The 18,301-nt window shown below is 49.7% G+C and overlaps 1 protein-coding gene across 1 annotated transcript in view; it reads right to left on the reverse strand.

Annotated features, from left to right (window-relative positions):
* Positions 1-18,301, reverse strand: part of LOC127610440 (S1 RNA-binding domain-containing protein 1-like) — a 28,373-nt gene that overhangs the window by 6,816 nt on the left and 3,256 nt on the right. Inside the window, exons 8-15 of the mRNA XM_052080614.1 lie at positions 18,047-18,230; positions 13,255-13,358; positions 13,064-13,171; positions 12,831-12,988; positions 11,819-11,909; positions 11,612-11,719; positions 4,874-4,965; positions 2,177-2,259 (exon numbers count right to left, since the gene is read on the reverse strand). Coding sequence (XP_051936574.1) covers positions 2,177-2,259; positions 4,874-4,965; positions 11,612-11,719; positions 11,819-11,909; positions 12,831-12,988; positions 13,064-13,171; positions 13,255-13,358; positions 18,047-18,230 — 928 coding nt within the window. The remainder of the gene's footprint in view (positions 1-2,176; positions 2,260-4,873; positions 4,966-11,611; positions 11,720-11,818; positions 11,910-12,830; positions 12,989-13,063; positions 13,172-13,254; positions 13,359-18,046; positions 18,231-18,301) is intronic.

Raw genomic sequence — 18,301 nt, forward strand, 5'->3', positions numbered from 1 at the left:
AGTTAAACTTTTTTTTTTTTTTGGGGTGGGGGGGGGGGGCTCATGGGCAATAACATGTGAGAAATCTCACAATGTCATGAATCACACATGCAAGAGGACGAACAAATAGTGCTAATAGAAACTTGCGCGGCGCTTTCATAACGCACGCATGCATACACACACACACACACACACACACACGCACACGCACACACACACACACACGCAAACAGAAATCCGGGAGAGCTCGCAGGTCGGAGGGATGCCCCGTCTCGTATCTGTCAGCGCCCGGGGTTTATTTACCCGGTTATATTATCATTTGTTGACCCAGTCACATGATCTGAGGATGGGAGGCGAGCAAGCCCGGCGGCACCCTGGAGAGTCATGTGATGAGAGACGCGGGGGCCCGTGACCCGACAAAGCCAACACACACACAGCCACTTACACAATATGACCTCCGCCCTTCTTTCCCAATTTCATTCTGCACCGAGTCGTCAGTGTTGCTGTCATTCTTCTTTCACCACCTGCTGACTTTTCTTGAGACCCCCCCCCCCCTTCCCCATTTCAATATGGGCCTTCCCTTTGATCAACAGGGGGAACAACTAAAAATGAAACGGCTTGTTTTGGTCCAACTCCGACTGTAGTTGCCCGACTAAGTTGGCGTATGGGTATTCACATTCGGATTTTACGGTGCGGGACAGAAGCGTATCGAGTTGCCACCTGCAGCATATGAGCTGTGAGGGTAAACAAACACAGTGCGGCTCAGTTGTCATGGTTTGTGAGATCAATTCGGCAGTATGGAAATCTAAAGACTGAGGTATTGTGATTTTTCTTTTTTTTTTTAACCCAATGGGGAAAAAGTGGTGGGAATATATTTAAAGGACTCATGTCATGAGAGTATGTTAGCAAAATTTCAAAGAAAAAAAGGGTTAATTGGAGAACAAATGAGTATCTTTGCACCATGTCCATGTGTATGTTTAGTGCCTCCAAAGTGTGCTTTGATAATTTTTCATCTATTGTGGTCGACAATTTAAGGCAGGTGAGCAATCTCATCATCTCCAGCATCACGGGTGCAACATCGGGCCGGTGGTTGCAATTTTCACCTCTGGTTTTAGATTAATTAGATTATAATAGATAGATAATAATTAGATAATTCATTCATTCATTCATCTTCCGAGCCGCTTGATCCTCACTAGGGTCGCGAGGGATGCTGGAGCCTATCCCAGCCGTCTTCGGGCAGTAGGGGGGGACACCCTGAATCGGTTGCCAGCCAATCGCAGGGCACACAGAAACGAACAACCATTCGCACTCACACTCACACCTAGGGACAATTTAGAGTGTTCAATCAGCCTGCCACGCATTTTTTTGGAATGTGGGAGGAAACCGGAGCACCCGGAGAAAACCCACGCAGGCCCGGGGAGAACATGCAAACTCCACACAGGGAGGCCGGAGCTGGAATCGAACCCGGTACCTCTGCACTGTGAAGCCCACGTGCTAACCACTGGACTACCGGGCCGCCTAATTAGATAATAATTAGATTAATTAATTAATTTTAGATTTAGATTAAAATCAGATTTTAATCTGATTTTAGATTAAAAACGCATGAAAAGCACCTCTTTAACACCGCCATATTGTAATATACCATACCAAAAAAAAATACAACATTAGGGCAAAAATATGTTCCCAAAAAAGTGAGACAAAAAATTAAATAGACGAGCCACATTCAAACAGTCATTTTCCTTGCCGTCCGTGTCACATCCTCTCCATACTGATCCGTGCCTACCCCGTGAGATGCTAAACAGTGTATTAATAACAACAAAAATATGACAACACTCATGGTCTGGACGATCGTCACCCTGAAATGAAAATGCCTTGCTCTAAAGGCGATGTCGAGCGCAACCGTTTTGCGTTTCAAAACACCACCACGTTCTCATGCGGTCACACAATGCCGCACGCAGAGTGAAAAGCTTGCGTGGGCGACACGTAAGCCAGCGCGCAAGCAAAAACACGCGTCACTCCGGGCCATTAATTGAGTTAGCGCTCAGCGCTAGCGTCATGTGTTGACACAGGCCTCCAACCGACTTGATCTCCAACCTCGGGTGCCTCTTCTTCTATCTCCTCCCCCCGCTGCGCAAGGCCCATTATTACTATTTGTGTTTCCCCCTGAAAGACGAGGACTCGGCCCGAAGCCTCTTACCTGGTACGTTCCAATGCCTATGTGTTTTGGATCGATCTTCACCAGCTCGGCCAACGGATCCTGGACGCGTCTTCCGATGGACACTGTCGACACACACGGACCAGTGGTCAGGCGGGGAAGCCGGCGACGCCTCGCCGCAAGGCCGCCAACTATCTCAACCGGGTTATTGAAGAGTCACCGCCGCATGATTTATAAGTGCTTTATAAATGCTTTATAAGTGATTTATAAGAAAATGCAAACGTTCCTATTACGGCTGAGGCCTGAGTGGGGAGGCCAAAGCCAATTGTCATCGTGACAGCGCAATAATAATTAAAGCTGCCCCCGCATCTGTCATCGAGATTCCCGAAAGATGTTGTGGAAACATGCGCGCGCACACCTTGAGAATGACTCATTTAGACCGGCGCGTGCACACAATTAGCGGTAGTGTGTGCCCGAAGGCGTCGGTTGGAAGGGGAAAACGTCTTTTTCCATGACTATGCTGGCAAAGGATTCCAAATGAAAACAATCGCAAATAAATAAATAACAAATTGAACGAAGGCGCGCATGCACGCACCGGAAGGCATGAGCTCAGAACGCCCAGACACAACAAGCGCACGAATGGAATGCGAAAACACAACCTCACACCAGCGACCTTTTCCAAATTCCTTTTAAATGAATGAAGCAATTTTATTCCGTGGGATTTTAAGCATGCGGGACAAGCCCTGGACTAGCGTGGTTGCATCCATAGGGGGCTGTTTTGTGCACAAGGCTTTTCACGCATCTTCTGTCAAACTAGAATGAAGAAATCGTTCAAAGTTTAGCCGCCATCGATGAGTGTTGAGTATGGGACATCAGACTTGGATGTCCTTGGCAGAGGACAAGGGGAAGAAAAAAAAAAAAAAAAGAGACGGGCTCTAGAGCGCAAGGAGGAAGGGAGGGAATATGTCTGGAATCAAGGGCTCACCTCTCCCTCTTTCTCGACTGTGTCGCTGCGGTGGGAGGCTGCAGCCTGAGAAAATATTTAGACAGGGATGGAGTTTCAAACCTGCCCTCGCTCGGTGCACCCGGCAAACCCTCCCGTCCTCTTTTGCTCTGCACCGTCCATCTTAACTCCATGCCGCTTATTAAACCTTTTTTGAGCACTACAGTTTACTGTTACTCAAAGCACGAGGGAGGAGAGAGGAAAAAAAAAAAAAAGAAATAAGAGACGTAGAGGTCCGAGGAAAAAAAAGGGGGAGATTGTTTTGCCGGCTAGTGCGAAGGCAATGGCGGGTTGGTTAGCTTCATCTGTCACCGTGCAACCGTGCAGGTGAAACACCAGAGAGGGATTTAAAATGTTTCCCCCTTGCATGCTAAGTCGGCAAAGGCCCGACTATCAGATCTGCCTCAAAATTATCCGGAGCACTTATACCGAGTCGTCAAGTGGGTCGGTAAGAGTGACCCCCCATCCCACACCCCCATTCCACTCGGAACGGGTAGAGGTTAATAATCGTAAATATTTAACAAGCACCAAAGATAGCTCCCGATCAGGCCACATTTGAGCATGCCCCCCCCCCGCCCACTCATCAGATGTCCCTCAAGGATTATCCTGTGGCGTGCGTCGTCTTAAGAGTGATTCTTCCTCCCCGATGCGGCTCAAGGTAACAATTAGTGAACATTAAACCTGTTCTATATACAAAGTGAGTGCAGTGCAACCACAGCCCAGTTTTCGGTGCACATACCCACCCCCCCCCCCCCCCCCCCCCCCCCGCCCTTCTTCTCATTAAAGCTGCCAAAGGCCGAAAATGTCAGCTGCACTACCGAGATTATTCCATGACGCCTCATTCGCTGCAATAAAAATGACAAAGGCAAACCATGCGCAATATCGTCTTCAGCTTCTCCTCCTACTCTCTCTCTCTCTCTGTATTTTCTGGTAGTTTGGATGCCTTGTGGCACAATGCTGCCCCTCATAGGTCAGTCTTGGTACAGCACTAGATTTCCAATAGTGGGGTGGGCTTTGCTAGCTTTGCTGGCAAAATTGGTTGCACCTTGTGTGCTGTGCTGGTCATCACAAGGGCCCCAAACACTAGAAAAGACGCAAGCACATTTGACTGATTTTTTTTCCATGTGTGGGGGGGTCTCTCTCTCATTCTCTCTCACATACACACACACGTCGTGCGATTAGGATACAAAAAATCAGTATGTGTGTAGCCTGCTTAAGGAGGAGAGACTGAGCATAAAAACATCCCACTCGGCGACTCGTTAAAATATCGTCTTATACTGCCACAGGCAGCCTTGATCGCACGACGCCGGCTGGGAGCGACGGACGCTCTACGCGCTTCACCCCTTTGCGGGTCGCTTCAAAGAATACCAAAGTGACAGCGGCAGGTCGTCCCAAATGCTGGGAATGGCGGCAAAAAGAAAACCAAAAAGTGCTGCTGATCACAGGAAACGGGCGAGGAATAATTCAGTCACGCTTGATTTAAGGCTTTTTTATAGAGGAAGTCTGCTGGAAACATTTGTTCTCGGCAACCGTGTTTCAGTGTTGCCGCCGGGCGTTCAGTGATGGAATACGTGGAGGAACGCCGCCGCGGAGACATAAGCCCATCTAATAGCAAAGCCAGATCTTCACCCGTAAAAGTGGCAATAGTCCCGCTCGAGTGGAAATACCATCAAAATGCCACGAAGCATCGTCATCGTCATCAGCATCCGGCATGGCGGCGAGAGGGTCATGATTACCTGCGCTTCGAAGGTTTGGGTCCAAATCGGGCATCTCTTTGACTGCCTCGGGGCTCACGCTGTAGATGGACGCGCCGGCCTCGTTGGTGATACTGGTGCGGGAGAAGAGGAGGCGTGAGGGGGACTGCATCGTGATCGATTAAAAAAAAAAAAAAACATCTGCGACATTTTACATGAAAGACTTCATGACAATGCATTCGCAACTTTACAAGGACAAACTTTGATGAGCTATGCATACATTTGTTCTTCGTGATAAGTTGTGGACTTCATGAGACCGAATTCATCATTTACTGGACAAACACATTCGTCACACCTTATGGCTTCTAACCGAGCCCTCTGTTGACTCACCACACATTTCTGAGTAATACATGCCGAGTCAAGGCCTACAAAAAAAAAAATCACTGGCCCTGCACGACCTCTGTGCTCATGTGACACTACTGGCATCTAGAGGACATTAGGCTGTACTGCAGCCAAGGCAACAATTGGCGGTGAGGGGATTCATTTGCAAACCATTGGCAAAAAAAAAAAAAATCGTTTTACAAATACCAATACAGTGTATGCAAAATATCAGTCCGTCTTAAGACTAATCACATTTGACAAACTGCCAGTCTTGATGTATTATTTTAGTATAAGTAAAAAAAAAAATGATTTAAAGAGTACCTGTACTTGAAATAACTATAAGTGACAGAGCACGTCAGATTCTTCAGCTGGGGCAGGCAAATAAGAAAAAACATATTGTAATTATTATTTCTTTTCAATCTGTTGATTCCCGAGGATATGACGGATGTGTGCTCGTAGAACTCTCTACTTGTACGCAATAGAGGGGAAGGAAACAAAAACACCGACTGAAGGTTTCAGGACGTATCCGGAAGGAAAGCGCTGACAATTCCTTTGTAATAATAATTGAGAGACTTTAGTCTGATTGTTTTTCAGGGCAGGGGACACATTTGGGCTCCGGTCATCCATCGGCACACAAACACAATAAAGCATAGGGAGCACGACTCCAGCTGTCATGTCGGTCAGTCGTTAGGATGGAAAAGGCGAAAGAAGAAGGGGCGGGGGGTTGGGGGGGGGGTGCCCTGGGGGGCCTTCTAATATGATGATGAGGTCAGAGCCTCCTCTCAGTGTTGCACAATTTCAAGTGCGGCCTTCTTTCACTCGCTCACTCGCACTACTACCATTCCCACCCGCAGGCCTGCAATTTAAAAAGCAGCTCATCCTCTCCTATTCATGGTCACCAGCAGCCCCCCCCACCCCCACCCCCCTTCTTTTTGTCAGATCGCCAGCCATTGCGCTGACAGCTGACATATCGCCATGGTGACACCGCTAACGAGCAGTGGCACATGACCTTCAAAAGGGCCAAGTCAGAGCCGATCATTATTGTTTAGTTGCGTACAGATACATTAGCACGTTTCTCTAATAGGCGGTTTAATGGAATACAGTCATGATCTACGTTTTCACTCGGAGCATTCTGGTCAAACTTCTTTATCATATAAAAAGGATTATCTTGGGATCGCCATTTTTTTTTTTCAATATCAACAGTTGGAAAAACATCCCCGATGGTATGGCATTGTTGTCCGGGTTTTGCCTTGGCCCTCCCCGTTATTTTGTGGGTCAAACTGAGCCCGGCAAAAGGCATTTCAAAAGTCGTTGAAACCCATTTCAGCGTCAACAAGGCACCCGCGCAGCGACGTCCCGATCACGTCTAAGTGAATCAAGGCCGGCGGGGAGGCCGCCGGCTGGTGGCACAGTCACAGATCCAGCTCTGAGCCCTCATGGGTGACGGCCACGGTATCGGCCTGGCAGGCAGCAGAAGGTTGTCCGCTGGCCAGCTCCGAGGCTCGCGTGGGTCACGCAAAGTCATTAGTTGCCTCTGCTTGGAACGCCATGCCACGGAGGCCCTGCGGGGTGCATCGTTTTGCGCACCCCCTCCCCGCCCCATCCCCCCAAACTGGAAACACATGGAAGAAACATGGGCCTGCCGTCCCTTCCCGGGGCAAAGTCACAAGCTTGGCTCATGCTTTCCTTCTGGATGTGACTGGTGGTCTTAAGAAGAAGACGCACGCGCGCCCCTTGGGCCTGACACAACAAAATGACTGACCCCCGCTTGCTGTCCAAATATTCCAAGAGACGGACGGATACATACACACTTCGAAAGCCTTCGAGCGCGCGTGCGCACACACACACACACACACACACACACATGCAGCCTGTCGGGAAATGACAAACAGTCCATCAGATCGGTAGGAAAAGACGAGGGGGGCAATAATATCACCAACTCATCTGATACAGAAGACAAAAAGTTGACGGGAAAGAGGGGGGGGGGGGGGGTGGATACCCACACATGTCACTTAAGTTACTGTCCAATTTAGGGGTTTGGCCACGTGTCGGCTGCATGCGCCACATGCGCAGAGCCGGCTATACGCTACATTTGAAAAAGTCAGCGGCTCGGTGATGAAGTGCTGCACCCATAAGGGAAAATGCAATTCAACCTTGGGAAAGAGCAAGGTAATACGTGGCCCCGTAAGATAAAAGGATGCACATCTGCTCCGGAGGGAGTCTCAGCATTTCCACAAGTCTCCAATCACGTCGATTTCAGCAGTAGCTCGATTAAAAAAAAAGGCAGCTCATATTCTATAAATTCACTATTTCATTTTTGATCGTTTTTATACGTTAGAGCAGGGGTGTCCCAAGTCGGTCCCTTGCGGGGCGCTGTCCTGCCCGTTTTCCAGCTCTCCTAGGAGCAACACACCTGATTCAAAACATCAGGATCCTTCTAATCCTGCTTCAGTGAGAGATGGAAAAGAGGCGGGATGGTGGCGCTCCAGCAAACAAAAAACGCTCATTCATTATCTCCAAAAACTGGAATAATGCGATTTTTTTTTCAATATAGTAATTATGTAGGAACCTGAAATGTATTTTCCGATGGAGATGCGTTCAACAAAGCTCAAAATAAGCGGTTCTCCAACTTTTGACAAGCCCTCCAAAATACTTTCAGCTTTGAAACACAGTTCTCACTGCATGTTTTTGCAGCTGAAACATGTCTAAATACAGGGGGGAAAAAACTAAAAACAAATATTTGTGTATGTACTGTATATATAAATGATTGGCTGCAAATATATTGTTTACAAATTAAACAATTGCACTGTACTTAAAATATCAACAAAAAAAACCCACAAAAACCTAAATGATTACTGTAATAATTTAGAAAAATCTGTCAAATTGAAATACACGTGCGCCTAAAAGAAAGAAGGAAAAATAATAATAAATCGGAGAAATTGAACCGCGGAGCCCTGATTGCTGGACAGAATGAAACACAAAGTGACACAAAGGTGGGAGATGAATGGAAATCTTAAAACGGCAACGGGCAGGGCACCGAAATGTCTTTCTTTTGAGCTGACTGACAAGATCCTGTGACTTGGCCTGACATCAAGTTCAAGCCCGGCAGGAGCTGCGAGCTCACAAATTAACACTCCAAAATATCTCCGCGTCAAGAACACACAAACAAACGCACGCGCACACGCGCACACGTCCCCGCTGCTCAAACAGCTCGCTTTCATTGCTCAGTCAGCTGCAAAGCGTCACCTCCGGCACACGCATTTGAGCGATGTCTTCTTTCTCGCTCACACGCACAAATACATACATGTCGGCTTTGAAGACGGTGACATTTTTCGCGGAGAAAAGCGTCCAAAATGGCAGGTGTCAAGGGCTGTCAGTCTCCAGCAAAGGAGCTAGGAGGCAGGCGGCGAGGGACGCGCGCACGCGCGCTGCCGCCAGTAGGAGGCACTTTGGAAAAGAGCAAAGCCTCACGCGCGCTTATGTCAATCGCTCGGCGGCAAAGGCCCATCTTACACACGCCCGAATATACGTCCGGCATGTCACCGGGACTTGAATGGCGGGGCCTTAAAGGAAATGGGGGGGGGGGGGGGGGGGGGACACAAGTTGACCACCGTTGAGGCACGATGGGACAATGCGCGTCACAATGGAAAAGGGTGCATGATGAAAAATCAAACGAGGCCCTGCGACACAAAAAGGGCACACGCAGAAGGAACAAACTTTTGTTGCACCGCTGATATCAACGGATCGAAGCCCCCCCCCCCCCCCCCCCCCCCCAACCTCCACACACGCAGGCAGGCACGGGGAGAACTGGCACGCTCCCACACAGGAAGGCCGGAGCCGGAATCGAACCCTGCACCTCTGCACTGCGGCACCGACGTCCGCGGTGCCGCCTGGTGGGTCAACAATTTAGTTCAATTATTTATAAGGCAGTTCCGTTAACTAGTTTTGCCACTCGCTTCCTTCACATGACCTCTGGTGCCCGGATGGGGGCACGGTGCACACCGGGTGCTGCCACTCTATGTTCATCACTCACTCGACCCGGCCCAGCCCGGCCCCCCCTGGTAGCAAGCCCGCACACGGGGCTCGACAGAGGACACGCGCGCTTGGTCAATACGGGCCGTGCTGTCGCTGCCCCCACCAGCCAGTCAAAATGATCTCATCCCACCGGGGGTGCGCTGCGGGGAGGGGATGTAACGCGGTCAAGGGCGTATCGTCAAGACATCGGCGTATCGCTGCGGGACAAGAGAGACAATCAAGGGGGAGAATGATGACTCCTACTTGAAAGAGAGATAGTCTGCCACTTGGCACGACTTGGGCAAAGGCACGACGGTCGAGTCCGGAGTAACCAATCTACAAAACATCAGAGTGGGTCAAAGACGGATCGGCTGAGGTTCAAAAGCAAAGCACGTCCGATGATTTGCCCGATTGTTGGACGCATCCACATTCATTCCAAAGAGCGCAGCTCATTTAAAAGGCTCATTCGCCCCGCAGCGGTCAGGAAACGAGTCATTGTTATCGGCCAGAAGCTCTCGTGTTTGAGTATCATCACCGTTGCTCAAAGAGCTGTCCAACCGATGTCCCTCCCTTGAACATTTGGAAGAAAAAAAAAATGATACGATACCAGGAATAAATTAAAAAGCCGATCCTCATTCATACAATTGACACAGCATTTTTGAGGAACTGACTCTTGGCCCCGCCTACTCTGTACTTGTTACTTGTCATTCGGACATACGTGTGCAAGAGGAAATCCAAACACGGCTGCAATTAGCTGCACTTTTCATGACAGAATTTCTGAACAAGTACTGACGGAGCAGCACGGAACACCTTTACCAATAAACATGACCGAACAAAGACCCCACCCCCCACCCCCCCTCGATCCTCATCGCAGGCACAGACAGACTTTGTCAGAACGATGATACCCCGCGCCGTATCATGCCCTGCGGGAGGAGGGGGGAGGGAGGGGGGGCGTTCACGCCACAGGAACTTGTTCAAGTCAAATCGTGTGATGTAAAGATGCAATCAACCTAATTAAAAGGGAGACGAGGAATGGCGTCGTGTTTAACAAACAAATGTGAAATAATGCAATTGAAAGGTGCCATTTTGGCAAGAAATAACAGCGGGTCAGAAATCTTCATATGGTGGCACGGAGGATTTATTTTTAAGAGATGCGGGGAGCTATTTTGGTTTTTACGAGGTGTCTCTCAGATAAAATTTTAGGCGCGCAATGAGGAAAAGTCAGAGTGTGTACTTGAGATTGTGTATGTGTGAGGATGTATGGAGAATTCAAAGCGATGCAATGTAACGAATAGCCGTATAAGCTTGTAGCTGTTTTATATGCGCTTGAGAAGCGAAAGAAAAGCCACCTTTGAAAGAAGATGGCGAACGCGGGGCTATTAGAGCAAAGGTGTTGAACTCGGGAGATGATACGCGATCCCGCCGACGTGGTTCTCGGCCGCGGTCCCGACGCGAGCCTCGAGTCAACAAACAGCGCTGCGGCGAGGTCGCCGGCGTGTTATGCTTGGAGCCGGCTCCCGCCGCGTTGTAGGCCCAAGTGTGCGCCGGACCCGGTTACAGACACAACGTGCACCGCAAAGCGTCCCCCTTAATTGGCCCAAAGTGAAACAAAGTCCAGATGGCTTCAATAGATAATATTCAGCATTATCAGTGCGCCTCCGCCCCCCCCCCTCTCTCTTTCAGCTCCATCTCTTGTTTTATTTCTACATTCCTCAGCGCTCCAGCGTTTCTCGTCACTCGAACTTTTCATTTTCAGGACTCGCAACGATAGGTACACTCTTGACCTTTGACCTTCGACACTGTCAGAGAGCTGCTTTTTATGAAAATCTGCGCTGCGTCACGCCGTGAAGCCTTTAGAAAATATCCACTCGTTCATGTAAAAGATAATGAGCTTGACAATTCAAACAATGGGGCGGCCCGGTAGTCCAGTGGTTAGCACGTCGGCTTCACAGTGCAGAGGTACCGGGTTCGATTCCAGCTCCGGCCTCCCTGTGTGGAGTTTGCATGTTCTCCCCGGGCCTGCGTGGGTTTTCTCCGGGTGCTACGGTTTCCTCCCACATTCCAAAAACATGCATGGCAGGCTGATTGGACGCTCTAAATTGTCGCTAGGTGTGAGTGTGAGTGCGAATGGTTGTTCGTCTCTGTGTGCCCTGCGATTGGCTGGCAACCGATTCAGGGTGTCCCCCGCCTACTGCCCGAAGACAGCTGGGATAGGCTCCAGCACCCCCGCGACCCTGGTGAGGATCAAGCGGCTCAGAAGATGAATGAATGAATGAATTCAAACAATGTCCGACGGGGGACGGGTGGAAGGAAAAACCTCCAAAACTTTTCCGCCTGCCGGGTGACCGGACTCCCGTTTGTGGCGCTCGGATGTGCGATCCTTACCAGTAGGACACGTCCAGCGGGTCAAAGTAGCGCTTGGCGATGAGGTCAGCGAAGAAGGCCTCGGTCTCACGACACGCCTTCCCGTTGCCGATGACGACCCTGGCGCAGCTGGTGTTGACAAGCGGACGGTAGTGAGCAACCCGCACAATTACATCGGGACAAATTTCTTCCAGGCAATCCTGGAGTGAGTGTAAACCGTGCAAGTACTTGTATTTGAGCATCAGCCGGCGCAGCTTTTCCGCTTCCTTATCGTTGCGGAAGCCGTGCGGGTAGACGACGTCCGTGTGGAGGATTTGACCTGGGAACAAGCGTGAGACAAAACTCGACGCGTTTCCAAATGCACATGTGTCATTTGCCAATGCGTGTCATTTTAAAATGAAATGTAGAAAAAAAACATGCAAACATTGGTTCCCAGCATTCAGTGTTTTACCTTCTGTCAGAGAATATTAAGGGCAAGGCATTTGTTTTTCACAGACAAAAAAAAAAAAAAGACAGAGCACCAAGCATTTATTCATTCATTCATTCATTCATCTTCCGAGCCGCTTGATCCTCACTAGGGTCGCGTGGGTGCTGGAGCCTATCCCAGCTGTCTTCGGGCAGTAGGCGGGGGACACCCTGAATCGGTTGCCAGCCAATCACAGTCCACACAGAAACGAACAACCATCCGCACTCACACTCACACCTAGGGACAATTTAGAGTGTTCAATCAGCCTGCCACGCATTTTTTTGGAATGTGGGAGGAAACCGGAGCACCCGGAGAAAACCCACGCAGGCCCGGGGAGAACATGCAAACTCCACACAGGGAGCCCGGAGCTGGAATCGAACCCGGTACCTCTGCACTGTGAAGCCGACGTGCTAACCACTGGACTACCGGGCCGCCCACCAAGCATTTCGAAAAGCTCAATTAATTTTCCAGTGACCAAAAATGAATTAGAGCTTTTCTGAGAAGTAAGGCATTCATTTTTCACCGACAAAAAAATCCATTTGAGTACTGAAGTGCGTTATTAATGGTGAGGCATTTATTTTTGCGAGCATTTCTTGCCAACGCCATTGAAAGTGTCTGGGGGCATGCCGGCCAAGTTTGATGCTCATTTTGAGAAGGAAAATCTGATCAAAACTGTTATGATGACATACGAAAAAGGGACTCGGTCTTTCCATTGCTCAATTGCTCGGTGGGCGTGTGCGAGTCATGCGGTCCACATCGCAAGCTCTCCCTCACCTTGTGGGGAGAGGATGGCCAGCTTGCAGCCATGTTGGAAGCCGGGGTCCACCCCCATCATGGCGCAGCCCCGGACCGGACACACCAACAGGCGCTGGCGGAGGTTTCGCACAAACATGGCGACCGATTCCTTCTCGGCTGCTTTGGTGAGGTTTGTTCTTAAAAACGAGGAGAAGGGGAAAAATAAGACAGGAATCGAGGGCGAGGCTAAAATGAAAAGCATTTTGCCAAACCTGTACGTCCTGCTGAGAAACGGCACAATCAGCCTTTTGTAAGAGTCCTCGACCGAATCCCTGATGAGGGCTCGATGCTCCTCTCGAGCGTACGTCTTTGGCTTCCACCTGCCGTGGGACACAACGTCGGTTTGATCATCCACGCGACAGCGCGTGCGTCTTTGCTCGTATGTGCGTGTATGTGCGGCGACCTGTTGTTGATGCACCAGCGCATGAAGTTTTGCTTGACCCGCTCGGGGATGGTCACCTTGACTGTCAACATTTTCAGACTCTCCCCGCGGTTGATGGCCAACGTCTGCGCAGCACATCAAAGATGTTGTCACCGCAATGTGAGAGGCTGTGAGAACTTCAATTTTTTTTTTCTCAATGAATTATATTGGCTTCGGTAATACAGTGGGATTAAAAAAAAATCAACATTTATGAAAGCTGTTGAAAATGCAATTTTCCAATTGACAGTAGAAATTTCCATTTTTATGACCCCATTATTGTTGCCGTTTGAAGTATTCCGCCAGCCAGCAGCTTCCTTGTCAGGAGGCCGATTTTCAATCGGGTATCCAACTCCTTGGCTGAGGCAATTCAATTGCAGAAACAGCGGCGGAAAACTAAAACACTGCAGACTCTTCATGCACACAATTGAGTGATGAGCCTCCGAGTGTGTCCTGTGGCCACCAGGCCTGTTGTGCTGTTTTTGACCCCCCCCCCCTCCCCTCCCTTCCTTCCTCGCCCCTTCAGAAGAACTGTTACATGCTGTTAAGCAAACAGTAGTAAGTGTCTGACCTTTTCAGCAGGGAACCTTTAGCCCGCCGCAGCGCGCGGCACGAGAAACCAGACGTCAATCTGGAGCCCAAGTGGAAAAGGCGAGCTGACAAATGCCACCGCTGTGCCACCGTCAGCGGCGAGGACCGCCAGGCCTTCCCCCCCCCCCCCCCCCCCCCCCCCCCGCCACCCGCGCACGCACGCACGCGCCGTGCCACAACCGCTGGAGCTCAGCGGCACCCTCGCACAAAAGCGACAACGGCAAGATGAAAAACACAGCTAATGGCATGTCAGGGGCGAGCTTGCTGGAATGAGGGTGAAATTTTAGATTTCTTCCCGAATGGCATGTTTCCGCTGCGGGCGGACGGGCGGGCGGCCGCCCTGACATTTCTCAAGTGATGTTCATCAAATCGCACACCTCCCGACAGACGCCCCAACATCTGCAAAAGCCCGAGAGCTTCAAGTAGTTAAACGAACGTAGCCGAGGCTAAATCTGTGCATCGTCATTTGAATAAAAAATAGTAATAAATCTGGAAACCGGACCCAAACTAGAATGTCTTCCGGACTGGCGTTTTCGTTGGAACACAGGGGGCCCCCCCAAGGTGGATACGGAACGGCCATTTTGGTTCTCACCCGAACCTTTTTTCAGCAACGTAGCCCCTGTGAATAATTTCTTTCAGCCAAGTGCCGACAACCTAAGCAGCCTCGAGCCATCGTCTGATTTATTCAAGTTAGTTTGGAGTTGATGAGACTTTGGAAGTCCCTCTCTTCAACCATTTGTAACTAAAAAGACAACTAAAACTAGAGAACTAATCAAGTCCGTTGCTTTTTGCAATACAGGAGCCGATCTCTACGTTTCTCCATTATGGCGCCCTGGTGACTCGCAAAGCCTGCGCTCCGCAGAAAGGCTCTGACGCGTAGGTGGCCCCACAAGGATGGCGCGCTTCATAGCCGAGCACGCATGTTCCTCACTTTCTCCCCGGCTTGGGTCACTTGCCACAGACGGCGGGCGATCCGAGGGGAAGGGTGATGCGAGACACAGCGAGAAGAGTGTGTTTGCGCATTAAGTCGGGCCGGGAGTGACAGGTAGCGAGATAGCGGCCAAAGCCTGACGAGAGAAGACGGACGGAGCGCCGTCCCTCGCCCGTCCGCCGGCCGCGGGGGAGGGCGGCCGGCCAAGCGCTGTCCTCTCGCTAGCCGTCTCCTTCTCTCTCTGTCTTTCTTCGGAGGAATAGCGTCATCAACACATCCATCCGCACTGTGCACACGCCGACTCGAATGACACAACTGGGACATGAGGCCGTTTCCAAATGCTCACGCGTTCAGTTTATCCAGAATTTAAGGTCAATAAAGGCAAAGGGGCGTGTTCTTACAATAGAGGGGGAAAAAAATGCCTTCCCCCGCAATTTGTATTTGTGTTTTTTTTTGTTGAATGCCTTTTTCGGGGTCTTATTTGCATGTTAACGTAAGAAAGAAAAAACAAATTAAAGAAGCGAGGAATCCAACAACTAATATCAGCCAATTGAATACGGCGCTGCCGTTTTGGGAAAACAAAACATTTTTGTTCCAAGCCGAGATGTCGGTTAGCCAACTGAAAGAAAAACGGAGAAGCAACGGACGAATTGTTGGTGGAGTTGACCCGTAATTATTGCGCAAGGAGCCACGGATAAGTGCCTCTGCTATGCGACGGACAAAAGAAACTTGCTCCACCTGTCTGTCCATCAAAGCTGGGGTGTTGAATTGACAAAGCAGCTCCATTTAGGGCGAGCCGTCTGCGGGCCATCCCCCCCTGACTGCTGCGCTTAGCTGCCGATTGATCGCAGAGCAAGTGGCACGGCAGCCCGCAAATCCGTCCTGGCGTACGCCGGCTGGTTAATAGCCACGAGCGAAAGGCTTCACGAGAAGGCCCGAAAATCAAATCGGATGGGATCAAGTCCCAGCTCGGTCAAAAGAACCATGCTTCCAGACACTCTGGGCTGCTTGCTGGAGTTGATTGATTCGATTAGCAAACTGTTCAATCAGTCTTCAAGTGGGAGTCACCGGTGGTGAGATTCTTTGTACTCTCGTCGTATTGTTTTTTGTTTTTTTTCCCCCATAAAGTCTCACAAAATTACAAATCTAGGTTCATATTATGACAATTTTTGCGCAGTTACGACCCCGGTACCAAAACATGTACAAAATGTACTGTATGTGCAACATACAGCACAGATGAAATTTCTTAAATATAAATATATAAAATATAATAAAATACTGTGATATTTTTCTCATTTTAAAACAAAGAAATGAAGCATTTTGGGGGTGTTGGAAGGCACGAAAGGCAGTTCAATCCATTTCAATGGGGAAAATGAATTTGAGACGCAGAGAAATTGAGCCGCGAGTTGAGTCGTAAAACAGAATCGAGTCGTAAGTCGCGGTACCACTGCGGTTCGCATGGCAGACCAAAAGAAAAAGGATGATGTCATCAAAGTCGTGCTAAAAATATCCAAATGCGCATGCCACATGTCACCGATATCTCAATGAACTGCACTTTCAAATTGTGCTGATCAACGAGCAAATATTACAAATGCAATATTGTACGAACGGCTGCCGATCTGAAAGCGCCCCGATCTTTCCCTACCAAAAAGGTGGCGGCGATGGACTTGCGCCAAAATGCGACGACGCAAACGAGCAAGTGCGCGCTCTCACACACCTCCCGTCTCCCACCTGCTCTCCCCCCACCCCCACCACCACCACGCCGACTTGACGACAAGAAAAGGTTCATTTTAGCCGCAGTCCGACAGCTCACTGTGGATTAACACTCTGTGACAAAAGCGAGTCATCGAATTAAGTGGGCTGGGGGGGGGGGGGATAAGTGACGAACACCCCTCCATCTGTCCTCTCTTCCTTCCTTTTCCATCCTTCCTTCTCTTTTCTGGCGCTCAGGGCAGCAAGAGCTGTCAGGGCTGGAGAACGCCTGTCAGTCAGGCGCTCTAATCCAATGGCATGTCGACGGGGGACATGTCACATATGTTAAGAGGAGAGAACGAGGGGGGGGGGGGGGCTTGCTGGATGTGTGTGTGCGCGCGCGCGTGCGCACGTGTGTGTAATTTGAAGACCGTAGGGCAGAGCCCGCTTGCCAGGGAGTGTTGGTGCGGCACAGGGGCGGGAGCGACTGACGGGAGCGGCGCTGACATATGAAGCCCCAGACCAACTCTGAGTAACCCACCAGTCACTGGGGGGGGGGGGGGGGGGGGGGGTGGCGGGGCATTGGGTGGCACAGAGGGGGTAACGAGGCTAACCGCGACTGACGTGGCTTCGTGTTCGGCAGTGGCACGAACAGATGGCATGCGTTTGCCAAGAGTGTCTGTGAGGAAAAAAAAAGTCCAAACACTTTCTCTGCCTCCAATCTAATCGGAGCCTTGATTAAAGTCAACAAGGCTCCGTTTGGATTGACACTTGTAGCATTTCGACATCTCCCGTTATCGCACTTAAAGTCAACGAAAAAACACCTGGGGAGGTCATTTTTCAGATGCTCAGTGCGTTGACGTTTCAAGCGATTTCCTCAAGCGTCACCTAAGATCACGAATGAATATGATTTGGGCTTCAAGATTTTGGCGCCTTGAGAGAGCCGTTTACCTCCCTCAGTTGACGTTTGGCGTCAAACTAAACATGAAACAAAGAATTACACGTTGAATTTAAAACAAGCACATCGCCCACTTGGGTTCATGCTAACAAACAATGCAAAACACTCTTCACACGCTAAAGGTTGGCATCCATATTTGCAATTTTAAAAGCCACGGATAGTTGAAGACAAACGGTGGGGCAACACATGCAGAAAGAAAATTAATTCTTTATCCTTGACAAAAAAAAAAAAAACATGACTAGTAATAGAGTCATTTACCATCGTAGTAGAATTTAGTTGTTTTTTTTTCCCAGAGTGTGTCTGCATGATTATTGCACTTCCTCCCGGTGGCCATGGTGGGGCAGCACAATGAATTGAATAGCAGCATTAAATCGTGATGCTCAAACTGCTTCGTTCCTCATATTCAAACAAAGTACAATATTAGAGAGCTTTTTCTTATTCTTAAAAAGTATGCAAAAGGTTTTTGGCGCCGGGAGCATGGAAAGGAATTTGGGCATTCATTTTATTCCGTCCGATGACGGCCGCGGGCGTGGTCGCAGAGCAATTTCAAATTGTACCCTCAAGGCACCAACGTGCATTGCCAGAATGAAGACTTTATGACATACCTGATGAGGTTGGACGCGCCGGACCGTGCTGGTGAAGTCGAAGTACAGGTGGAACTTGTCAACATCCTGCTTTTTGTTTGTCTGAGACGCCGGCTTCTTGTCGCTCGACTGCGACTTCTCTTCTTTCTCCTTGAGGGCAGTCTTGGTCACCGACGAGTGGAGGCTCACGTCGTCATTCTCACATCTACGCGTGCGGTGCGATATTTAAAAAAGACAGATGAGGGGCGTGCGTGTGTGTGCGTGTACGTGCATGCG

Source organism: Hippocampus zosterae, chromosome 11 (assembly GCF_025434085.1).
Source record: "Hippocampus zosterae strain Florida chromosome 11, ASM2543408v3, whole genome shotgun sequence".
NCBI classification, from domain to species: Eukaryota; Metazoa; Chordata; class Actinopteri; order Syngnathiformes; family Syngnathidae; genus Hippocampus; species Hippocampus zosterae.